Below are 26,677 nucleotides of genomic sequence, written 5' to 3' on the forward strand. Positions count from 1 at the left end.
CCTCCACATCAGCGAAAGAAAAGCCTGGCATTTGCATAGACTTGCGAAAGCCGGAAGTAACCCAGCACCATGAGACGCTACTTCCGGTTGTCGTGAAAAAGGTCTGTTGGGGATTGGGTGTCTTGCTCAGAGACACCACAACAGGTGGGAATGGCTGGAAATTGAACAACAACTTTCTGGTCCCATGTCAGCTGCCCTACCCCATCTCGTTCCCCATATACAGTGCATAAATTATATATATAATTTTTATGAAGTGGACCTGATTTAAGTCATCCCAGGGCCGGAAATGGCCCGCGGGCCGCCATTGCCGCCCTGTGCTATGAAGTAAATAATTGAAAAAATAATCAGTTTTGTATAAGAAGACTTGAGTTAGTAGTTTGAGTACCGGTAAATGTATTCGTTACTTTCTGTAAGCAACACTAGGCTCTGACATGGCTTCCAAACTGAAATCCCTCCACACAGCGGAACTAAAGCCCCAACTCACATTCCCGATTTGGCGTTTTCCGAGGTGCACATGAACGCATCTCGGGATTACTTTGAAGCTGGCGGGTTGGGCCGGACTCGTGCAGTGAATTTACGGTTCCAGCGAGCGGCAGACGGAAGGAGAACAGCCCGACGGAGACAGAGGAGGTGAATTTCAGCAGCAGGAACTCAGCTGAAAGCGTGAGGAAGAGAAGTCCGGGTTTCCGTGTAGCCACGCTTCTTCGTGGCACCACTTGTTCCCTACGAGACTAATGTGGGATAGTTATTGGAGTTGACAAGCCCGCTTCCTACTGTATTACTCCCTCCTCTTCCTCCCCCTCCTCCTCCTCCTCCTCCAGCTCCACACAACCAGGAAATCGTCGAGGTGTGCTTCTTTATCCCGCTGGCGGATACCCCTTTTTGCCGGCGTTTTTTCCTCCGGTTTCGCTGTATATTTTATTATTTCACTGGTGAAACGCCGGCTTTTACTTCTGAAGTTGCCTTCGCGGAGGGGATCTCCACTCGAGCCGAACAATGAGGTGAGTAAAGCGGCTCCGCTCTCCTTCATGTTCGGCGAAACAAGTTTCTCCAAAGCTGTTGTGTGGTCTCGGGCCCCTGAACGCCTCACGACTCTGCCTGCTTTGCTCTACTAGTTTCTAACACGTCTCGTTCACAAAGAGCTCGAGCTCTCTTGTTGTTGAACCTCAACTGTGCAGCGAGTTTTTATTTTTTTATTGTCACCTTTTTATCCAAAGCTGCTCGGTCGTGTTAAAATAGAGCGAGTTTTTCCTGCCTTTAAGTATTTTTTTTTTTACAAATTGAAGTAGTTGAGCAGGTCAGATGATGACAACATACTTTTGTGAGCAATAAGCACCCATTAACTATAAGATTTACACAAGCTCGGTTACTATTATGTGGAAACAAATGTTGCAAACACCCCATAGCTAAAAAACAAACACACCTTGGATTCATAACTAGAGGTTATGTTATGAAGGTTAAATTGGTGTTTACAATGCGTCCTCGAGGCTCAATGACACTAACCTGTATAAATAAAGGTTGAATGAATGTGTATATGATTGTCATTCCACAGACTTGTAGTGAGGTTGACACCTACCCCTGCTCTGCTGTTGCACCCCCTCCTCCTCCTCTGTGTGAGTGCAGGGTTTTGCACCAGCAACCAAACCGCTATAAACAGGCATGTTCACAAATTCCACGTCCTGTTGCAGCCTGTGCAGCTGGAATTTTTTACAGACTAGGAAGTTTCCCCTCTGGTTTTAGGCTTGAACACCATCATGTCAGGGTTCAGCTGGAAACATTGATCAACTCAGAGTTCAATTAAGGACCTAGAGTAGAACATGGTGGTGCAAGTCAGTGCTTAAATCTCACATTTATCACGGTGACCTTTCTGTATCAATGTATTCTAGCGCAGGAGCATTAAGCGGTGGTCCAGACAGGGTTTGTTTGTTTTGTGCATATTTCTGCCTGGTAACTTTGATTCCAGTGGGAACCATTGCATGGCCTAAAATGTTGTCCCACTATGGCATTAGATACACACATTTAACAGCTAAACACTAAAGTAATCCACTTACTAGTATGGATAATTATCATCAGACTGCGCTCTTGTCTGTGTGTGTTAGTTCTTGAACCACTGGGGGAATTTTAATAAAACGTATAAGAAGCAGTCGTCAAGTGTACAACTACAACTGATTAACTTTTTGGAGTCAACCCCATTTGTGATAGCCGAGACAGACCGTCAACATTACCTAACGTACAAAGGCTGTTACTGTCCGTTTGGCAGATTTTGAGCTAAAGTTTGATGTGGTAGTAACTGAGAGTGATTCACAACACGTGCTCCGAGTGTGACCTGTTGTAATATTGCACAAAATTGTGCATAATGTTATTTTTGAGGTTTAACCAAAAGGGCTACAGTTTTGTAATTTCTCAATTTCAACATTAGATAATCTTAGTCTTAATCGTAGTCTGAAACAGATTCGAAAGCTCAATCATCCAGGTAGATAAATCCCCCAAATGGTTAAATCATGTCATCTGGACAGTTTTTTTTGGGGAGAAACTGTGGATGCACAATATTATCGGCACGGTATCAGTATCGGCCGATATTAGCAATAAAGTTAAATATCGGCTATCGGCCAATCCAGCAAAATAATTCACCGATATAAAAGGCAATGTTTACCTTTTCGGCATCTGCATTTGGTAGCAGGCCAAATTGACAAGGACCATGCAGAATAATGTAGTATTTTAATTCCACAGCAGAGAAAGTGATGTAGTCTCTGTAAAAAAAGTCTAGGGGAAAAATATTGGTATTGGTTATTGGCCAAATAAGTTTGGGCATATTGGCTATCGGCCAAAAATCCAATATCGTGCATCCCTAGGAGAAACGTTTCGTCTGAAAGACTTCATCAGTCTGTGGCCTGCCAGATCTGTTTTATAAAAATAAAGAATGTAGCTGGGTTTTTTTAATCCTTTTTTTCCATTTATTTTTCAATTGTTGTGCTTTTTTATGATTGTCTACTCATGTCATCTGTGTTCTTTGTTTAAAACAGGTCTCTCTTGTAAATGAGTCCTCGAGGCGCAATGAGACTAACCTGTGTAATAAAGGTTGAATGAAATAGCACCTTGATGTGTTTCGAGCCAACCGGCTGTGGACTTTGACCTAAAACATTAGATTGTTATGCATGATGATTGTTTTGGATGGATGGTCCTCTTTTGGCATAGTGTAAAGCCAGTTTCTGGGAATTGCACAGTCGGCTGGCTTGAACCACATCAAGGAGGTGCTATTTATAAGACAGATCTGGATTGGCAGGCCTCAGACTGATGAAGTCTTTCAGATGAAAGACGAAACATTTCTCCCAAAAAGAAACTGTCCAGAGATGACATGATATAACCCTTTTCTGAGATTAGTATGAAACATTGGCATGAAAGGCGGTGGGTGATATGCATTTTTTGAAGGAATTTCTTTTTCGGCTGCTCCCTTCTTCAGGGGTCGCCACAGCAAAGTAACTCGCATGAAGATTTGGCAATTGTTTTTACACCGGATGCCCTTCTTGAGGCAACCACAGACCATACCACCGATCTACCACAGCCCTCTATGTGGAGTAGAGAGCTGCCATCTAGGGCGCCCAGGGGAGCAGATGGTAGGGGTTAAGGGCCTTGCTCAAGGGCCCGGAGTAGGGCAAATGAGGGTGGAGGTAGGTGTGGGTGTTTCACCTTTCCTACCCACATTTTGATGTTGTATGTCCAGTGGATCAAACTAGCGTCCTTCCGATCACAGGCTCATCTTCTCCTACCTCTGCACCACCACTTCCAATTCCATTAGCATATCATACAAAGTAGGTGGTATTATGTTAAAGCACAAACTGTGGAATCTATTTTTATCTTTATTTTGAAATACAAGTAAATGCTTTGTGAACCATCGACTTTTATTACACAGTGTATTTCCTCTTCTTTTCCTCATACACTTGTAACTTAATCATTGTTACGGTCACACATGTTACATATCAGCTATCTACATTTTTGTCTATTCCACAACTGTGTCCATTGACTGAGCACATGAGCACTCTTAAATACATTTTTTTTCTAGTGTCTTTAAACCTCAGTTTTGGTCAGCCGACAGGTCATGCTTCCTGAGTCAGTTCACCATACAGAAGGTCTGTCATCATTCGGTGGCCGAGCCAGCACAGCCAGCTTTCAGTCAGTCTCAGTTCAATGTCTTCAACACCTTCATGTACCAAGATATCCTCACTGCTAACAAATCGGTCCCGTTTATTATTCATAATCGGAAAAAGGTGATGTTACGTTATTGTCTGACTTCATGGTGATATAGGCCCCATGTTTCACTTCCGTACTGTAACAAAGGCATCAACCACTGATTGTGAACTTTGACCTTTTGTGGACATGGTGACGTCGTGTGAGTTGAGAATTTTTTCGTAATCGTCCAAAAGCACAGGGCGTTGCATGAATACGAGAAGCACGTTTCACTTTCATTGAACAGTCACTGGTAACAAAGCTGCCAAGATATTTTAAATGAGCCACATTTGCCAATTTTGAATATGATGATCAATGAAGAGCTCTTGTGTAGTTCAAATAGTCTCCATTTTGGCGGTGTTGATACACAGGCCCATTCACATTGCAAGATGGTTGAATGCATTAACTGGTAATAACAACTGTAGGTCAACTGACGTGTCACTGAAGATTGCGACGTCATCAGCATACTGAGCTTTCCTAATGAATTCTCCAAGAACTTTGGTCTTTATTTGAGTCTGCATAGACTGACCAGATCTCCAGCATAACGGAACTTAATCTGTATGCTGTATGTATGTTTACATCTTTGAAAGCAAGCCTGCTGCATAAAAGAAAACAATGTTGGTGCAAGTTTGCAGCCTTGTATACCATTGCGTTGAAAAGACCGACTAAGCTCTCCATCTACCAGGCTGGCATGTATATCTGAGTATAACATCTCAATAATCCTTATAAACCTAGGTGAACAGCCAAGCTTGTTCAGAATAATGAAAATCGGTTCACAATTCACAAGATCAGAAGCCTTAATAAAGTCCAGGTATATTCAAAATTGTGCGTTGCTCTCTTGTCTTTTCCATTAGTTGTCGAAGTGTAAAGATATCATTCTGTCTTCTCAATAACAGGCGGCGGGGTGGAGATTTCATCACCTACTCAAGTGTCCCACGTTGCCCACATTGACGGACATAAACAGTTTTAACAAATCTTTCCCGTTTTTGCTATCGCTGAATGTAGTATACCTCATTTCATTGTCATACATGTCAACTCTTACAGATGTTCTGTAAATTATACAGATTTTTTTCCATATATTTCACGACTACAGAGGTATAGAGAAAGTCTTAAGGAGTTTTCAAAAACTCTGCTTCAAATTTATTTTACGTTTCAGATTCAGGGCAGCACGGTGGCGCAACTGGTAGAGCTGCTGCCTCTCAGCGAGCAGGTCCCTGGTTCAAACCCCGGTCCAGGGGCCTTTCTGGGTGGAGTTTGCATGTTCTCTCCGTACATGCGTGGGTTTTCTCCGGGTACTCCGGTTTCCTCCCACAGAACAAAAACATGCATGTTAGACTGAATGATGACTCTAAACTCTCCCTAGGTGTGAGTGAGAGAGTGAATGGTTGTTTGTCTCATTTGTCTCTATGTGGCCCTGTGATGGACTTGCGACCTGTCCAGGGTGTACCCCGCCCCTCGCACAGTGATTGCTGGACATGGGCACCGGCGACCCCGTGACCCAAAATGGAAGAAGTGGGTAAAGAAAATGGATGGGTAATGGATGGTTTCAGATTCGGCCTGTAAGTGAATGCTAATGTTGCCCCCTCCTCCTCCCTTTCTGTTACTTGGACAGGTCTCAAGTCGATCACAGACAAGTAATTCAAAATATATAAATACAAAAGTAAACAAAGATTTCAGCCTACCATCGTGCATTATTAACCTTTAACTCAAAATAAAATGCAGACTTCAGTTATTTTAACCATATTGAACATTTGCTATATTTTCAAAACTTAAGCTAATATGAAATATACAGACTTGATTCCTATTTGGTAAATCTTTTAACAAAATTTCAAAATCTATGCAAGTCTGCACAAAAACTCTTCTGAACTGTATGTAATTTATAAACCATCTACTAAATTGTATCATTTAGAACTGGCTCCAGGCGATGTGTCTCATCTGGCCTCTCTTCAACTTTTTAAAAAGACAAATTACATTAAGTTTTTTCTATAACTTGTCTTTATAAGTTTTAGTATAATGTGAAGAAAAAACGGTTACCATTTGAGCTGCAGCTGGTAGCATTAATCAGAGCTTCACCCACTTTATTCTTTGTTTCATGGTGGAGTTGTGGCACTGCTTTATCACTAAAAAAGCTACATGAAGGAATAACATACGCTGGGTCCAGCGTTTTGAAAATAAACTTAAACCCTTCGACTGAGCTGTATGCTCATAAACCCTTTGTGATATAGCAGGAGATGGAGTGGGAAATTTTCACAGCCATACTTTGGGAATTAGCTGCAAGTTTGTTGCAGGGTTCACTGATCAGCTGTTTTCGCTTTTCATCTGCCTTCCGCACATTTGTCGTATTTCCAAAATAATGTACCACATTTTCATTTTACACTTCTTGCAAATAACCGTGCTCTTGTCAAGCTCTGTCTTCCCCAGAACATTGTAGAATCCAAAATGACTTTACACTGACTTTTAACGATGGAGCGGATTGAATCATGCTGTCCTCCTGCTCCATTCTAGCAGATTCCATTCAGATAAAGGGAGCTGGCTAACTAGCTTGCTGTACGGTGGCCTACAAGGCCAAATTCTACGGTGGCCGAGCAGACACGTAATGTGATATGCAGTATGCTCAGGAGCAGAAAAATAAACTTAAGCACATTTTAAAATCGATTTGTGGGCCTTTAGAATCTATTCAGAATCACCAGGACTAGGAATCGAGATTCTTTAATGATTTTTTTATTCTGCACCCCTAAATAATGTACTAACAAAATGGACTTTACTGAAAAAAGCTGTCTTCATAAACCTGAATGACCAGTGACTATTCTGTTGCTATAAAATTTCCTTTCACCTTCTTATCCAGGATGGGACGGGGCAAAATCCAGGACTGTCCCGCACAAATAGGGACAGTTGAAACCACGTTTTTTTCTTCCTTTGTCATTGGTAAAGATGATGGACATCTGCTGCAGAGACAGAGAACTTTAACTCACATCTATTACACTTTGATGTCCACCGGACAACCTCGATGCAAGATCTGGTTGTCCGAGACAAAAAAAGATAGTCTCAGACAAACATAAACTGCTTTTGTCGACCCTGCAAATACAGGACAAGTCAACACCTCATTAAACATTTCCTTCATATAACTAAATAAATAATAAAAAATGTGCTGGGTAATGTCACATTTCATATTTATACTACAAAATAACTTATTCTAAGTTATGTTACGTAAAAGTGGGTCTATAGATTAAGTAGCATTTTCTATGATCAGTAGTTTGTTCTCATGTGCAAGTTGGACATATTTGTACAATGATGACAATGCTCTGAACACATTACTGTTTAATACAAGGTTAGATTTTAGATATGAAAGTTCCTGGGAGGTCAGGGGCGAGTGAGGGTGATGGTGTATCAGTTCTGGTATTTCCCCCGGCAGCACTGAACTAATCACGTGCAAACACGTACGTTTAATATTTAAATGTTTAATCGTTTATTGCATGTCATCACCTTCAGTTAAGGGTAGCAGGTTGTCCTCCTTGGAAAATAGTCCAGGAAACACTGACTGGTGCTCTCACCTGCAATCTGTCTGAGTTCGAAACACTGCGCACAATGGCCACGTATGACGCAACACGACCGGCCCTGCTCTGCTCCGACTGGGTCAATCTGCGGCTCTGGTTCTCTTTATTTGTTGAAAGCAGTGTCAGTTTAACCCCTGTAATCATCATTAGGTTGGATGGCTTTAAAAAGACCACACACAAAAACCCCCCAAAACTCTTTCATCCCCTTTTTATTTTTACAGAAATCCTTTACTGTGACGGTGAACTTTAATCCATGTCTTTTTCACTTGGTTGTTCACCCGGCAACCTCGAGGCGAGATCTGCTTGTCTGAGACAAAAATGCATCAAAGTCTTAAGTTGATAACATTTTCAAAGTGTATGCTTGGGAAAGAGGTGGCACATAGGCTAGCCTGTGATCAGAAGATCGCCAGTTCAACTCCCCGGATTGACAACATCCAAATATAGTATATGCGTACACATTGATGGGGGTTAAATGATTGCCATTTGTCAGTTGTATACCCAAAGACATACGTCTGTCATTGAAAGCTTGTGTAGTAATTCCTTGATTGACAGTTATTGATTATTATTAGATGTCACAAAACCAACACCTGCTGTTTTATCCTCTTTGCAACTCCAGAATATTGTGACTTCTTTTAAACCTCAAACTTTACTGAGAGCGCAGGTGTCAATGTGTGCTTTCTCCATTTCTAAACCTATAATGGCTGTTGCGTGTTCTGGTCTTATTTATGAGTCACTATCATTTGTGGTTCTAACGTTCCAAGCTCCCAGGTTAAGAGGCAGCTTTCTGGTGGCTTTGGTGTGTTGTGATGGTCACACTAATGATGCAGTAACATTGTATGGACTTTGCACACTTGTCTCCACTGCCGTGTAATGTGACGCATTGGTTGCCCCATATGTAGCTCTATCTCTAAATCTTCGTAGTCATGAAACTAAACTATGAGATTGCGCCATGATGATGACATTACATGGCACGGGTGTAGTGTCCCTTGGTGAGAGACCCAATCAATAGATGACACAACATGGCTGAGATGGCCAGAAGAACATCTTGTTGCTTGGTGCTGGAGCTGATGCCGAGTTGACATCAGAATTGCCATTGTGCATGATAGCCACTGACTTAATTAGAACTCATTAGCCCTTTGACACATCTGGTTTTTCTTTCTGTTGAGTGTCACGCCACCCTCATCACTGGTGTAGAGCCAGTGGGGGTCGGTTTTGATGCCGACCACTTGTCCATACGACAGTTTGTACTTGTTTACAATGCTACCTGTAGCAGGCTATGAACCTGACCTGACATGTTTAGTAAAAATTATGAATTCAAGGCACAAGTAAACCTCACCATGACAACACCCTGTCCTGCCAGTCTGGTGTAGAAAAACATTAATTATTGCGCAATACGATGAGCAAGCGTTGTTGAATTGCTTTACTAATCATAAAACACTGCTCTGACGACTGCACATATGGAGCTTTTTTGGTGTTTGGGTGTCCCCTCCGTGCATCATCTCTGCATTCAGAAGGTTATATTTGCTCTAATGAAAGGCACTCTTACTTTAAATAGATACTGCTTTGACTGACTCTCTTTTGTGGTCACAACGGTCTGTGTTTCACCTTGCATAATAGGCGTTGACTGGTATTCAACTCCACATTGTGTTCATTGTCTTTTGGAATGTAAATGTTGACACAGAAGTTCAGTCAGGTGGTCCTGGGGTTAACTATCGACCCAGTTGAGAAAGTGGTTCCATGAAACATGCTGAATTGAAGCTGACTTTATGTTTTATTTGTGTGAAATAGATGTTGATGAATGAAAAGTTTTGAAAAATGTTTGTTCAGTGCTGATGGAATTGGGATTGTGATGAAATTACGTGATGGAATGTCACTTCTTGCATCATTGTCACAGAGAATAACAATAGTTTTGCTTATGTCACTTCACCAACACTGCAGGCTCTTATCTTGGGGGGTGTCACCGGAAGTGAAGTATCCATTTGCATTATGATTCACTGTTACTGTCAGTGAGGTAACTTCAAAATCCCACTCACTGACTGACTCACTGACTTTGTTCCTATCCCTTCTGACACCAGCCACATGTCTGCCTCAGGTCTAAGAATTAATGCTCTTGTTATGATTATACAGGCAGGTGTAATGTGTCTGCTTGACTTAACATATTGTTTTCAGTCCACCCAGCATCATGAACTCCACTTAGAACATCCATCCATCCATCCATTATCTTTACCCGCTTATTCCATTTTGGGTCACGAGGGTCGCCAGTGCCCATGTCCAGCAATCACTGTGCGAGGGGCGGGGTACACCCTGGACGGGTCGCAAGTCCATCACAGGGACACATAGAGACAAATGAGACAAACAACCATTCACTCTCTCACTCACACCTAGGGACAATTTAGAGTTACCAATCAGCCTAACATGCATGTTTTTGGTCTGTGGGAGGAAACTGGAGTACCCGGAGAAAACCCACGCATGCACGGAGAGAACATGCAAACTCCACCCAGAAAGGCCCCTGGACCGGGGTTTGAACCAAGGACCTGCTCGCTGAGAGGCAGCAGCTCTACCAGTTGTGCCACCGTGCTGCCCCGCTTAGAACAGAGGTGTCCAAACATGAATGTAATCGTGGGCCACAAAAATTAAAAGTCAAGAAAATTAGGGGGGAAAAAACATTTGTAATGTTTTTTTTTTCCATTTTTATACTCTTCAACAATGTAAACAATATTTTGCAGAAATATTCCTTAAAAATGCCCAATTTCCCTCTATCAGTTCTTAAATCAGCTGCACTTTTTTTTCTTTAAAAACACTTGCTATATTAAACCAGGTTTTAATGTTTATCCAGAAGTCTACTTTTTGGTAGAAGTTAGTAAAGATTTTTGAAATGGAGATAAAATAAGAATAATTGTAGGGAATTATTTTGGTGGAAATGTGGGTGTGGTGGCTCCAGAAGTTACAGAAGGTAAACCTGTACTCGGAAGGTCGTCAGTAGGGGTGGGCGATATGGCTCAAATATAATATTGTGATATTTCAGAGCAATGTGACGATAATGATAAACTTTGTGATATAACAAAAAACAAACAAACAGAAATTATAGTTATTCATTTGACAAAATTAACTTAACATGTTGCTTTTCAGTATTACCAAAAAAAGGGTTAATTTTACTGCAGTTACTTTATTTAGTGAAGTATCCATCCATTATCTTCTGCTTTTTCTGAAGTCAGGTCACAGGGACAGCAGTTTGAGCAGGGAGGTCCAGACATCTCTTTCCACTGCCACTTCTTCCAGCTTTTCTGGGAGGATTCCAAGGAGTTCCCAGGCCAACTTATAGACATAGTCTCTCCAGTGTGTCCTGGGTCTACCCCTGGGTCTCCTCCCAGTCAGACATGCCCGAAGCACCTCCCTAGGGAGGCGCCCAGGGGCCATCCTTACTAGATGCCTGAACCATCTCAACTGTCGTTTCTATGCCGATGATACAGTTGTTTATTTTTAAGCGAAAACAGTTGCTAAGGTTTTCCAGCTTTTAAAGTCTGCATTCAGCATCATCCTGTGAGATTTGTTCCATCTCAAACTGGTGCTAAATGCTGATAAAACCAAAGGGATGTTGTTTTCAAACAGGAAGTTGTTACCAGCAGTCCTTTCTCCTATCTTATCTACGATTGGTGTTCCAATTGAGTTTGTCAATTGTTATAAATACTTGAGAATCTTGGTTGATTCACATCAGTCTTTTAAACCGCATGTCGAAAACTTGATAAAGAAACTGAAATTAAAATAGGGGTTCTTTTGCAGAACTAGATTTTGCTTAATGCTGAAGCTAGGATACGCCTTGTAGCTGCTAATTTCCTTCCCTACATTGACTATGGTGACATTATTTAGATGAATGCTCCTACAAGCACCCTGCAGATGTTGGATGCTGTTTATCACAGTGCACCAAGATTCATAACTGGCTGTAACTACCTTACTCACCACTTCATTCTGTATTCATTAGTTATCTGGTCATCATTAACTTCTCTCTCTCTCACTGGTACATTTTCATCTTTAAATCACTTCTTGGTCTGTTGCCTTCATACATCTCCTCCTACATGTCACTACGCGAGTGCAGCTACAGCGTGCGCTCTCAAGAGATCATTACCTGCAGCGTCCCGTCAGTGTGGACTGAACTCTGCAAAAAGACCTCCTCTTACTCTGCTCCTGTAACCTGGAACACCTTACAAAAAGATCTGATGCTGTCGACTTTGACCTCTAAGGGATTTTAAACAATTGAGTTCAATGCAAAACTCAATGCAGACCTGTTCCTGTACCTCGTTTCATAATGTAGCTTGATTTTATTTTGTTTTGTCACTACTTTTATTGACTTTTCGTTTTATATGCATTTTATGGCTGTTTATTGTGTGTACCTTATGTGGTTTGGTCTAAAACAGGTCTCTTGAAAATGAGTCCTCGTGACTCAATGAGACTAACCTGTATAAATAAAGGTTGAATGAATGGGTCAGTGGTTTCGTCAAGAAGGGCGTCCAGCCTTAAACAATTGAAGGAACCAGCCGAAAGCAAGAAAAAGAAAATGGTGTAAGGTTTGTACTCAGTATCGCTCATTTTAAAAAAAGTATTTCAATATTGTTTTGTTGATCAAGCTAAAAAATACTAAAAGTTATAATTAAAAAAAAAGTATCACCTTTAAATTAGCAGAAGATCTACATCCGCATCAGCCTCTTAAGCCTGCGAGCCACAATTTTACCATTGTAAAATTGCTATTATGGGCTGTACAAAATCACTTCAAGGGACGCGAATGGCCATCAACCTGCACCTTGGACACCCCAGTTTAGAACCTTTGCAGTGTTGCTTTTGTCATCTTTTGTAACTCTTTTTCATGATCCTGTGTCTACAGGCCAGTAGCTGTTATTTACGAAAGAATTTGAGTTATGTTTTGTATAGGCCAACTTTGTAATGATAACTAGATGAAACTCATCGTGGTTGCGACAGCAGAGCGTTCCTGCCTGCTGTTTTGTAATGTTTGTGATGTGTTACTGATATTTCGTGTCTCCACTCGTTCAGCTAATCCCCCTCACAGTCAGATTTTTTTATTTATTTTGAAGTCTGTTCTGTTATTAGTGGCTCCAGGCAGCTTGCACATGAGTCAGCCAGTGTTTTTGGTTAGCACTGGGTAAACCTGCTTTGGTTGGCTCAGGATCACTTAAGACAGTATCTCAGTGCAACTGCCGCAGACTAGTTGACAACTCGAGCTAAACTCGGTATCGCCAGAAAATATGCAAATATTGAGTTGCAGTGTATTCTGAGTGTGACCAAGTGGCGAGTGAGCTGCTCAGCTGTAAATTACACAACTGATTTTGAAAAATTATGGGGTTGTGTGTGTGTTCACAGCTTGCAAAATTGTATCCACGCATCCACATTATTTCAATGCATCATACCCACCTGCTTCCTACCCACCTTGGCAGCTGCCCAACATTTATAATTTAATCTACTGGAGTACACAGTTGAAATGAAGATAAGCAGATTTCGACCAGTTATTTAAATTATTATTTACGTCAGCGTGTGTATGTTGTTTTAGGCCCGGACATGCTTTCTCTCTCTCTCTCAAAAAAAAAAAAAAAAAGAGCTCTAGTGCAGTAGGAATGCGCAAAATTTTTAATATTCAAAATCTATTTAAAATGGGCAAATTCTAAAAATGAATGCATACTTCACAATTTTTTTTTTTTACACCAGCAGCTAGTAGTGACACGCCAAGTGGTTTCCTAATTGTTAACCAGTTGATGTCCTACTTTTGACAAAACACTTCCTGTCCTGCAAGCTTCTGCAGCTCAAGCCAATATGTTGAGAACCTCTGCTATTGTTCTGAGACGTTTACAGGCTTCTTCATGAATGCTGTTTGCCAGCTAGTCACAACGTACGCAGCCCAGTGGAATACCATCTTTAGTTCCTTAGACACTTTATAAACCTGCTTCATACTGGAAGTAAATATTTAAAAAATATATATATATATTTTTTACTTTTGAACAAATACCTGCTGATTTCCCACTTAACAACACACTCCTGAAGCAAAAATTAATTGGGCACCTTACACAATTTTCTAGACATGTTTGACCTTCTGACTTCTATAAAGCTTTGATTTGCCTATTTCAGTTTTATTCTACTTCTATTTCTCTAACTAAACAAAAACGTAAAATGTTTTATCAACTATCGTTGTACTGAATATCTGTTTACAACAAAATATTAGTATTAAAAATATGTTTCTATTTTCTCCATTAAGATACAAAGCTTTCACTACTCCACCTGAAAATTTGAATTTCCTCCACTATGTTATAAAATTATATTTTGTACAAACATAAAACAAATATTTGTAAATAATACCCAGCTATTTTTTATTTAATCCTGCTGTCCTGCTGAATGTTATATGACTTTAGCTGCTAACTGATTTATTAGTGTGCAAAAGTATTTTGAGACATTTTGGGATGTTTTTCAGGAAATTTTAGTTGATTAAGAATATTGACAATTTTATGCATTGCAGAGATAAATGCATCAAAGTGTGTCGTATACCAACACAAATCAACGATGAGATGTGTTGCTGTATGATTTGTATGACGCTGCGGCTGAATGATAACCGCGCACCCATACCTCATCATTTCACAATCTCGATTCTTAAAAAATTAATCTGCCATGTGTTTATTTCCATCAAACCCCAATCACTGCTACTACCCCTTCTACTGAAGCAGTTGAATCCCTTTGGCTTTCCCACACTAATAAATAGGCCTTTATGCTGGCCTGCTTCTTGGATTAGATGCTTTGCCACAGGAGTTGCTCAACGTACAAAACCCTCTATTGCCCGCTTTGTGACAAAGCCTGTTTTCTTGGTGGTTGCTGCTTTTTTTTTTGTATTTTTGTGCCCCTAGGCTATTTTGTTCTCTCTATTTGGTATTTTTCTTCTGTGACCATTTTTCTTAATAACTTCAACCTTATCTGTAACTAGTTTGTGGTCTAAGTAGCTGTTGGGAAGTCTACAGTTTTGAAACTAATGCTGAAACCTGAGCCATAAAGAAAAGACGCCTTCAGTCCTCTAAACAGCAGCAGATAACTACCGTAATTGTTTGTCTAAAGAGTGCACCTGAATATAAGTTGCACACATTAATTAGAAACAATTTGTACATATAAGCTGTGCTTGTGTATATGCTGCGGGTGTTCATGTTGTAATATGAGAAACTAAGCTTACAAGAACAGACTAGAAATCACTCAAAGAACAATGCTAAACAAAATGATTAACAATGAACATAAATTTTACCCATAATGCCTCCCTGAGGCCATGTGACCGGCAGTCAGCCACAATGGTAACAGACAATAATCTGCACAGTAATTTTATTTTCTGAACACTGCCGGTAACACGACTGGTCAAAAAAATATACAGTAGCCTACCAGGAAGTCCTTGATCACTTTACTCCGCCTGCTGCATGCTGTCCTGCTCCACTAAGCAGAATTGCTCTGCGAGTATGTGAGGGTCACATTCTCTGCGCATGCGGGGGAATCCCCACCCCCGTTCTCTCCTCCCATCCCCGTTTTCATTGGTTCGACTGTGACCGGTTAGATAGTTTCATTGGTCAGATTTTTTTTCAACTCATCAATTAGGCCTGTCACGATAAACGATAAATCAATTAATTGCATGTTGAATGAAAATGATCAACCTCGTTTTCATTTGCCGGCTTTATCTTTTCTTCGTGTCTCTCTTTCTACTGAAGACACGGCTCAACTCCGTTGCTCTTCACTGACCCCTCCCTTTCTTTCTTCTCTTTAAAATCTGTTTTAACGATCCAAAACCGTGATTTTGGATCGTTAAAAGCAGCTAAGCTGAGAAGCTAAGCTACGAACTAAGCTAACAGGCCGATCTTGGGAATAAACCTCTGTCTTGTTGAGCTCCAAAATTCACGGTTGAAACCTGTGCCTTCGTGTAAAAAGTTGATTTTCTCTGCAAAAAGAAGCTGAGAACTTGTTTACTGTTTGTTTGTTTTTTTTTTTTTTTTTTTTAATTCACGTCAGCCCATGTCACGTCAAGTGCCCTCCCTCCCATTTTTCTTAATGAGAGACGCTGCTCAGCTATCCATCCTTTGGTTCAGTTTTATACCTCTGTCAGGTGGTCAAAATGGGTACTACACTCCAAACAGATCAACGTTTCTTCTAAATTTGACAATAAATTGTTAAATTTCAAACAATATTATCATTTATCGCAATATTTTCTGAGACAATGAATCACCTAGCAAAATTTGTTATCATGACAGGCCTATCATCAATACACGTCTCTCTTGGGGTCCTTGTGACTCAACGAGACTTCCTCATTGGTTTATTATGGTTGACTGTTGGTCACATGGCCTCAGAGAGGGATTATGGGTAAAATTTATGTTCATTGTTAATCATTTCGGTTAGCCGTTTAGCATTGTTCTTTTAGTGATTACTAGTCTGTTGTTGTTAGCCTAGTTTATATGTTCATTATGTGTTAGTTTGTGTTGGGCCATTCAGTAGAGTAACCATGAGTGAGGGAGGTAGATGTTATGAAGGTCTATGGGGTTCACTCTGTCTGTATGTTTCATGAGGACCCACCCCCCAAGAGAGGTGTATTGGGCAGGCTATGTGAGCGCCCGGGTGTGACGAAGCTAAATGCTTTTGGCAGCAGGAAGCTCGTTAGCCTATCAAAAAAAAATCCATAAATTAGCTGAAGCCTGTGAAAAAAGTAGTGGCTTATAGAGAGGTAATTACAGTATTGTCCTTACTCAAATGATCTCATTGGCAATTCCTGAAGCATTGTAAGTAAGCATTAAGATTTGCGTGATTTTTTTAAATCCAGCTCTTAAAGGATAGGCTTTTTCTGCTAAGTATGAAGATAGAAAGTAAACACATTTTCAAATTAAACTGGTGGTTCAGAATGTGATGATGGTTGTTGATTTTTCTCATATGAACTTGGTTAAAAAAAAAAAAACAAATTGGACATTTTCTTGAAATCAAAAGAGCAATCTGTATAAATCACTCCTAGAAACAAAATAGAACAAGGAGAAAGTTAGACTTCGTTAAGGAATAATCATCTACTGATTGCTTAGAAAAACAGTTATTCTGTTAATGATTGTAAAATAGTTTGCAGCCTGAAGTCAGTCAGTTTTCATGATTTAAATCTGTATCTTGCACAGTCATCTACACAACTGCACACTGCCTTTCTTTTTTTTTTTTTTGTGCCTTATGTTATACCTAAAAATGTAATAAAATAATGTTCTGATTTTCATTGACAAACTTCTGATTGCATGATTGAGGTGTTAAGATGGAACTCCTAATGCAGTTTGTGGTATTGCTTTTTTAAAATATTATTATTTTTTGTATGTTATTCAGAAATAATTTAAAAACTCATTGGAGAGTTTTCAAAAGCAGGATAAGAATACACAGTTGAATAGTTTCTGGATTTTAGTTGGTCTTTTGCTGCAAATATTTAGTCCTAACTTGAATGAAATAAGCCAAAACAAAGTATTGTATTGTGGTGCTACATATTGTGTTCTCTGCAGTAGTCAAAACAGAACCAGAGTTTTTGCAACGCTTGACTCTAATATTGCAGTCAGACTTAAGCTAGCTAAAGACAGAAGTTCTGTACTGATCTGCTGTATGGTTAGCACTGCTAATGGACATGAAGGTACAGTGGGTTCATCTGGGGCCTGCTGCTTAATGGCGCATAATGGGCCCCAGTTAGTATAGAAACAGCTGTAGGCTGCCAGTGATCATAAAGATCCCCATCAGTTCAGTTCTGAGATCTTGGCTGTCTTTATCAGGGATGATGGTGATTGCTGACAGATAAAGGCTGCATTAGATAATTTTGAAGGGAACTCTGTGCCTATTTTAGTTTTATGGGAGTTTCTTTTGAGACTTTGACCTAATGTGATGTAAAGGTTTATTACCAAATGGTAAATAGCCCACTTAACATTTAGCCTTTCCATTTTCTTTCTTTTTATTATGTAAGGGAGACATTTTTCTGCGTGAGTTGTTATGCACATAATTGTGTTTACCGAGGCAGTGCTTGTTGTGCATGCCCTCCCAGATGCTACACGAAACTGACATTCATTTCCTCTCTAACCAGTTGTCTGAGGTGGTGGTTTGTAAATGGGGAAAATACATTTTCACTTGCCGTAATTTTACTTAGACTGGTTCAAACACTTTCATTCAGATTAATTATTGCTATGTGTGGTAATTGAGTTATAAATGCATGTGCATAGTTGAGTAGACAATGGAGTGGGTCCCGATTTTCTTAATTTTGGGCGATGGGCGATCAGCCGATACTTACATGATAAACCGATTTTACAGATTTTTTGTTTGTAGTTTTAACAATTGTCTGAACTTCATTTATATTTCAGAGCACTGCCTCATGGCCACTTAAAACAAGTTTGTATTGTTTCTAGGATATTGTTCAAGGGTATGTTTTTCAATAAAATAAGATTGGAAAATCGAAGGTGCATTGTGACCTTATAACACTTGACAGTGTCGCTTATAAAACAAAATTGGTATCGGCCCAAATCAGAATTCGCAGGTCAGGCTTTTTAGAGATCAGTGATCGGCCAGAAAACTGCAATCTGTGCACCTCTAGTAGACAACAATTTGCATCCAAATGGAGCAACATTCAGTTAAACCATATTTTGTCATTAAATTAATGTAAAGCCCAAGTCTGTGCAGTCAGGCCTTGATGTTGACAGGAAGGATCATTTAGGAATAGCCCCTTTTCTCTGCTCCAGAACCAAACTTAAGACAAAACATTCATGTTTTTTTTTTTTTTTGTTTGTTTTCTGTGCAAAGGAAAGAGGTGTACAAGTCGGGGCAGTCAAGAAAAATGAGTTTTCTTCTATTGATTGTTTTGTGAGAAGGAGCCCTCCTTCTTCTTGACTTGAGTCAAAGAGGGGATTTGTTCCAACCTGTAAAAGGAATTGAGCTCGGCGAGGAGGACAGAGGTAAACTCGCTCCAAATATGGGCATTGAGTGTGCCAGTCATGTCACACCCGCGTGCACACATGTGCGTGCGCACACACACTTCGCTTCATTAGAAGCAGGAAGGAATTCCTCTCTGCTCGTGAACTGGCCGAATAACAAACTTGGATGTTTTGAGCCAAAATTCTTTTCAATGTCAGGAAAACGGTGACTGTTCGAGGAATGTTTGAGTTCATCTTTTAGTTGAAGAATTTAAATATGTCTAATTCTGTTTCTTGTAATTGTTCGTGTTGTGAACAGAAGAAACAAAGCCACAAGGAAGTTGACTCAGCATCTAGACGATGAGCTGCACATTTTCAGGGCTTGTTCTCCAGAGGTGGTACTTTACAGTTGGAAACACATCATGCACCTCCTGTTGTTCAGGGCCGTGCAGAGTAAAGCTTGCTAACAGCTGAGGGTGTCTTTAGTACAGTGGCCCTGAGGTGCAAATTTCCCTTGTTGAAATCAGGTCTCTCTTGTAAATGAGTCCTCGAGGCTCAATGGGATTTACCTGTCTAAATAAAGGTTGATTGATAAATGAACAACATTTGAAAAAAACAGAATCACATTTGTAAAAACTGAATTACATTAACCAAAGCGGAAGTGGCCGAAGCGGAAGTGGCCGAAGCAGAAGTGGGCAGAATCACATTTGAAAAAAAAAAAAATGGAATTACTAAAACGGAATTACATTAAATCAAAGTGGAAGTAGCCAAAACGAAAGTGGCTGGAATCACATTTGAAAAAACAGAATTACATTAAGCCAGACCATCTCAGGGCCACCGTAGTTTTATTTTAATAAAGTAACACCCCACCACCACCACTTCTGGTTTGGCTTAATGTAATTCCATTTTTTCAAATGTAATTTTGCTTTTTCAAATGTAATTCTATTTTTTTCAAATGTGATTCCAGCCACTTCTGCTTCGGCCACTTCTGCTTCGGCCACTTCCGCTTCGGCCATTTCCACTTTGGCTTAATGTAATTCTGTTTTTTCAAATGTAATTTTTTTTTTTTTTCAAATTAATTCCGTTTTTTTTTTTTTGAGTGTGTGTGATTTTTTTTTTCAAATATAATTTGTTTTTTTCAAAAGTTGTTCATTTACACCTCAGGGCCACCGTACTTAAGGACTGTGGACTGTAAAGTAACAGGACACAGCTATTAAATGGGGCTCCTATATTTAAATCGGCATCAGAGGTTAAGTACTTTTCCCCCATCATGATTCAGTGTGTTTAATACTAAAAATATTAGTGTATTTATTATACTGACCTTATTTCCCCTTTTTCTTCCAGTTGAATTGGCCAAACTAATACTGGGAGTCAACAAGATTTTATTTGTTCATGATTTACTTAAAAAGTATTGTTTTCTATGCATAGCTTAAGTTTTGAAATGGTTCACACAGAGGAGCATTTAATGAGCACATGGTGGATTCTCCCAGATTGCTTCTTTACCAATCACACTTCCCCTTCTGATATGTCAGCTAGGGGTCTAATTTTATCAGCTTTGCCTCGTCTCAACCATTCAGGTGCTTTGGTTGAAAATGAAACTTTCAATTCTCGTTTTTTTGTCACTTCTGTTTTTTCTTATTTTTCACCGACAATAATAAATATATATGGACAAATAGTTCAGTACACATACATGTATACTTTTTCTTTTATATGTACATATTATATGTTTTTTTTTAATAGCTTGTGATTTTTTTACTCCTGGCTTTTTCTCGTATTTTTCTGGTCTCTGTCCTATTACTGCTGTAACACCAGAATTTTAATTGTATGAATCATTCCCCAAAGTTGTTTGAAATTAAAAATACTTGAAAGATGATAAACTAAATGTACTTATCATATTTTCCACCGGACATGTCGCACCGCCCTATAAGTTGCATCAGTCCAAAAATGTCTAATAATGTGGAAAATACATAAATATGTTGCTTTGCTGTATTGTAAATGATTCCCCGAGGCTCAATGGGATTAACTTGTATAAATAAAGGTTCAATGAATAAGTCTCATCTATTCCGCGTCACCACTGACAACCTGGAAATGTGGGCCGGTGTTGTGCCAAAAACCAATTGGCGGCCGCAGACGCGTGCACGGGGGGACTTTAACAAGAATTTAACAAGATTAACACTTGAAAACTATTTGTTTGCTCAAAATTATAGCAAAGGTGTGTCTCAGTCTAACTTTTCCTTAATAAATGCACTTTGACGGTCAAATCAGCTGCATTTCAAAAACCGATACGCGGAAGTAGGAGTGCGCAGAGGGACGACGTGCTGTGCATTTTTCAAAACTTAACAAGATAACCACCTAAAAACAATTGTTTGCTTGACTTTATTGTAAACGTGTGTCTCAGTCTAACTTTTGCTCAATAAAAGGACTTTAATGGTCAAATCAGCTGCATTTTCCAAAGTATTTGCTGCCTCAGTGCTGCAGGAGCGCACAGAGGGAGGAAATCAGGAAGGAGGAACGCTCGCGTTTCTGCAAAATTTAACAAGATAAGCACTAAAACAATTGTTTGTTCAACATTATAGCAAAGGTGCGTCTCAGTTGAACTTTTACTTAAAACATGCACTTCAATGGTCAAATCAACTACATTTTGCCGGGGCAGTGCCGCAAAATGAAGCTGATTTGACGGTTGCTTCAGGCGAGCTGGACGCTATGGCAAGCCGATTGTATCATTAATAGCCACTTTTACCTATTACACGACAAAACGGCATGTCATACTACTCGAGTGCCATCTAGCAGCTAAAAATGTTAGTGTTCAATAGAATGAATGAAAACTGTCATATCTCAGTCAAAAATTGGTTTATAAATATGGGGAAAAAACATAAATAAGTTGTTTCAGCGTGTAAGTCGCAGGGCATGTAAATTACGCAAAAAAAACCCACGAGTTATAGGCTGAAAAATACGGTAATTGTTGGTCCGTTCATCGGCTCGCTCTTACCAGTCTGTGTTGACCGCAGAGAAAAACAAAGACAACAAAAACAAGTTGAAAAGGTTTACCACTATTACAAACTAAACTGCATGTAGAGGCGAGGGACCGGCTTTCTTTGACGTGTTATTGTGGTCTTGTGGAGAACACAGAAGCCTGGTGAAAGAGGAGATGCATATTGATCCATGGATAAATTAAGAAGCAAAAACAAACTGTCCAGACATTGCTTTGTAGCCACAGGCTCGCTTGAGTCAGCTTGTGAATTAATGAAAGCCTGCATTTATTGTGTGCTGTTTTATTTAGCAAACTCATTGAAATACAAAAAAGATATTTGCATACTGGCATGAAAAGTCCAGAAACGCTGCTCAGCTCAACCATACTAGGTTCTTTATAGGATTTTAACATCTCTAGAAGGTTGCCACTAAAAAGGCATTTCTTTTTTTGATTTGATCTTGGGATCGTTTAATGGTGAAAAAGAAAAATGACCAACTGGTGCAAGGTATGAGGAGGGGCAGAGGAAGAAACGGGCCTGACTGTACTTGCCGGCTCATTTGGAGGAAAAAAGCTGTGTGAGCTGTACAGACATTTGTGAGAGAGCACATGCTCCAGTGGTGCGCCACGATTTCCTGTTAACTCCTCGTTGACTGATGGGACCAAACCACAGAGGGGTGAAGGGCTTTATCTGCCTGTAATGATGAAGTGAAACCAGACTTGTATTGTATAGAACAATTTATACATCACTGTGGTTATTGTTTCCTTTGTTGAAGTTAAAAGAAGCACTGACCTGTCTGCTTGAGAGAAAACCCCTTCAGTCAATCCAAATATTATCTTTACCCTCTCCAATAGGAAGCTAGTAGTATTTGTGTATTTCTTATTTGAAGAATTAAGAGAATAGACTGTTCTTTAGGCAGTCTAGTGCGACTGGGTCACGTGCCCCCTGCAGTCCGTTATACCAAGTGGACTGTGGAGCTTGGTTGTGCTTGTTGGCCGAATGACAGGTGTGTGTGGGGGTGCACATCTTTATGCACATGTGCCACTTACCCTTTTAGACTCTTAGTGTCCATAGCGCCATCAATAATGCAGCTGCTAACTCAGGCCGCGCTTTCGCTGCCATTAAATATGCATCCGTCTCCCAGAGTTGTCTCGTCCCCTCCCAGGTCCCATATGCTCTCACTGTCCAACACAATGCCATGCTGGATGCAACCAAGACCAGTACTTTGTTTAATTAGTTCATCTTTAGGGTTTTAACCTGCCTGTGGTGACTGATGAGCCACCTGGTATTTGGTGCCTCTGGGAAAGTTTGCATCCTCTCAAGTTTACGTATTTTTCTTTAAATATTTTGCAAACTGGATTTTTGAATCAATGTGTATCAGAAGGTTTAACCTAACCTGCTGAGTAAAATTTAATTTAGAGTAAAATAAATGTAAAAAGTAATATTACCTTGGGGATGGATGATGAAACTGATGAAAACTTTCTCAGTTTCTGTGATTTCTGTGACCCAACTAGTGTCCAACGTCCCTCAGAGACATTCAGTAGACTACCTATTCCCCTACGCAACATCTTATCCACAGCTTACAGTTTTAGTTATGTTGCGTGCCAATTATTATTTTTTTGACTGCAAAGTGTTTTTTGAATTACTTTTAGGAATGAAAAATAAATGGATGTGTGGGGGGCAACGTGAACTTGGCGGGAGGCAGAGAAACCGATTAATCTGAGACTGACCTCTGGTTCTCCTCTCAAACCCTGTAGATAGGCTAGTGTGCACAAGGTCACTTGAGGACAATGGCATGGAAATGATTTGAATTCTATAAAAAGCTTCTTGACTATCTGGACGCACTCCGTTTTGCTGAGTAAAAATGTAAACACACTTGACCGCAGTCTTCTCAAAGAGCAGCAAGCCCTGACGCTGAGCTAGAAAGTGAGTGTGAGACCGGAAGGACTGCTGCTTGTTGTGATGTGTAATGTGAATTTAAATGAACTGTAAATCAGCTGAAACGTACGTCAGCACTGTTGAATCTACTCCCTGTAGACCAACTCACATTTACAATGTCAGTAAATGAATTATTGATCTCTTGTGTTGTGTTCAAAACTTTTGTGTGAATCTTTTTATCTGTTGCGCTTGAATTTCCCATCCGTGGGACAATAAAGGCCGTTTCTATTCCGTTGAATCCATAATAAAAAGGAAATATTTTTATATTTTTCTTCCTTACTCCCTTATTTTCTTCCAGACATGACACTGTGCACGTCTTATATAGCGCCTTTCTATCTAGTCAATACTCAAAGTGCTTTACAACTCAATCTGTGCCCTCGTTGACCCATACAGCACTCTACTAGATCTGTACAAAAAATAATCAGAGCTTTAGATCACATTCATACACCAATGGGACACACATCAGAGGCAGTGTGGGGTTCAGTGTCTTGCCCAGGGACACTTCAGTATGTGACTTATGGTGGAATCGAATCCCCATTTCTTCCATTGGATGACGACTGCTCTAACCATTATGTGTTAAGGACACAGGAAAAGTACTAAACTCATAGTTCACTGAAAAAACACTTCCTATCAAAACCTCACAGAAAAGTGTTTGTTGCTTATATATTGCACTTAAAACTAAACAGAAACATCAAATTTAAATTTTGAACTTCTGGACCGCTGCCGCTGGTTTCATTGACATTTTCCTGTCAGCCTTGTTGGGAGTATTCCCAACAGAGCTTCTCTGCCCAGAAACATTTATGTGACTAAACAGTCAAACATTTTCTGGTTTGGATCCTGCCTTCAAATTCCTAATACATACATATTAAAACTGTAAATAAAAAAAAAAAGCCTTTCATTAACTTAGTGGTGTAGTGAGCAGGAAAGTCAGGGAGCATTTTGAAGTGAATACAGACTGAATTTAAAAGCTGTCAGCTTGTAGGAAACTGTGTGGTCTGTGTGTTTCTGCAGGCATGGATTGTTCAGACTGGTGCAGTCCTTATTAGGTTGTGCAGGCTGCAGGAAGTGGGCGGTGTCTTTGGTGGTTTGTCACAGGAAGTAGCAGATTGTATCATGGGTGGGCAGATGGAGGGAGGAGTGGAATGGATGGATTAGGGGGCTGCAGGGAGAGCTTGAGAGGCAAATTAGGGGAGGAAGGGGCACAGTGATAAAAACATTAGAATGGACAGTTGGTCACACCTGATTCTCTGCCTCCCTTATTATTAATATTCGTTTCCAGTTAATAAACCCCCTAAACCTAATGTTTTGCGTGGAGGTTTTTTAGATGGAGCCGTTTTTCAGAACTCTAGTGAGAATACCTGGACGATGTCCAACGGTGTGTTTTCTGTCTTCACAAAGCTACAGAACAATGTCGCTGATCTCACAGCGCATTGCAGCTGGTGGTTTTCATAAGAGGAAGGTGGTGTAATCCAGGTGGAGAAAGTCTACTGGCTCATTTGTTTTGCTCAGCACAACGTCCTGTCTTCGTCTTCGTCACTTCCAGCAGAAACCAGCACTTTATAGGATTTTTAATGCACTTGTAACCATCAATTAATGTTCGCCTTACAATTTTCTCAAATCCTGGAGACTTCATCCATTCAGTCAGTGGAGTGCTTTTGTAAAGTGCTGACAGATAAAACCCAAACGTGTTGAACCATGTGAGATAGCTGGTGGTTGTCTTGTTTGTTGAAATCTTAACATGAGGACAGACTGCTGTAACATTTTGAGTTGAAGTGAAGCCCGGCAGGTCTTGATGGGCTGGATCTCAACAGGTTTCTAATCCAATCCTGTGTTTATTCAGTTCTACATTAGGTTTGTTGATATATACTTTTCTGTTGCCGTCGCTACTCGTGTTACACAAAAAGTGACAGAAGTGTGAATTTGGATGTAAACGCGTAGTCTGTTTGTCATATGTCTGGTGTTTTACCTGCCTGCGTACTGAAACCACGTTACATCCAATACGAAACTTGACACCGAAAGAAGAGTGACGTTTCAATCCATACACCGACCGGTGCAGTTCGGTCGGTGCCATAAAATAACCTCTGTGCGGTATACAGCCCTAGGTGCAGATGCCTGACTTTAATGTGCGTGGAAAAGTTCAGTTTCTTATTTATTTATTTATTATGTTGTTTTTTCCCCTCCTGTTCTTTACGCCTATCTCACACTTTCAGCTTCTTATGACTTGTCCCCAAATTTTGTTGTTTACACTTTTATTTATTTTCTGCTTCTCCCTGTCTACTAGATCAGTATATCCCAAAAATAACAAAGGCAACTACTTCCAAATGTGCCTACTGGTAAAATTTACCAACATAAACATTGCTTAAAATGTAAATAAATAAGGGCATAATGACTACACAAATAGCTTAAACTCTTATTGAACTACTGTCTTCAAGTTGTGATTATTATTTTTGTTTTGTAACGACCATAATGATGGTATGCTGAGAGGAGTTTTAAAAGTTCTTTTAGTTTTAGTATATTGTGGCCCACGCTCGGGCCCCAGCTCTGACTTCACCTAATCCTGTTTAGCAGCATGTCTTTCCTTTTGCGTTGTTCATAAAGTAGAAATGTATTGACAGACGTGCTGCTATTTATTCATTAAATTGTGCGATTTCTGCAGTATTTCTGGAAAAGCAAAAGAAAGCAATTTTCTGTTCAAAGTTAAGATTATCCATCATATGAAGTCATCAAAAAACCAAGTTCTCTAAACTTTTTACTTGAGTCATTCAGTTATTTTTGCTTAACTTCCCCCATGAGATCCTTTGTCACAATCCTGTAGATGTTTTTGTTGGTGTGCTTAAACTGTGGCTTCAGAATTTTGCCAGCATCACACATTTCATTCTGTTCATCCTCATGGTTATACATTAAGTGTAGAACCACTAGACTGAGGAACAGCTTCTACCCTGAGACTGTTAGACTCATGAATTTCTAACTAGAATAATCACTGTGAAAAACCATATCATGTTGCTGCTGATCTGTTTCATGTTGCTGCTGATCTGTTTCAATGTTGATGTGTTCATGCGTGCACATCTGC

At 39.9% G+C, this 26,677-nt stretch overlaps 1 protein-coding gene across 2 annotated transcripts in view; it reads left to right on the forward strand.

The window, feature by feature from the left end:
- Nucleotides 1-942: 942 nt before the first annotated feature.
- Nucleotides 943-26,677, forward strand: part of vaspb (vasodilator stimulated phosphoprotein b) — a 56,731-nt gene continuing 30,996 nt past the window's right edge. For both annotated transcript variants that reach the window (XM_037678122.1, XM_037678123.1), the window contains exon 1: nt 943-1,001. In XM_037678122.1, coding sequence (XP_037534050.1) covers nt 997-1,001 — 5 coding nt within the window. In that variant the 5' untranslated portion in view covers nt 943-996. The remainder of the gene's footprint in view (nt 1,002-26,677) is intronic.

Source organism: Nematolebias whitei, chromosome 6 (assembly GCF_014905685.2).
Source record: "Nematolebias whitei isolate Nwh7 chromosome 6, NemWhi1, whole genome shotgun sequence".
Classification (NCBI taxonomy): Eukaryota; Metazoa; Chordata; class Actinopteri; order Cyprinodontiformes; family Rivulidae; genus Nematolebias; species Nematolebias whitei.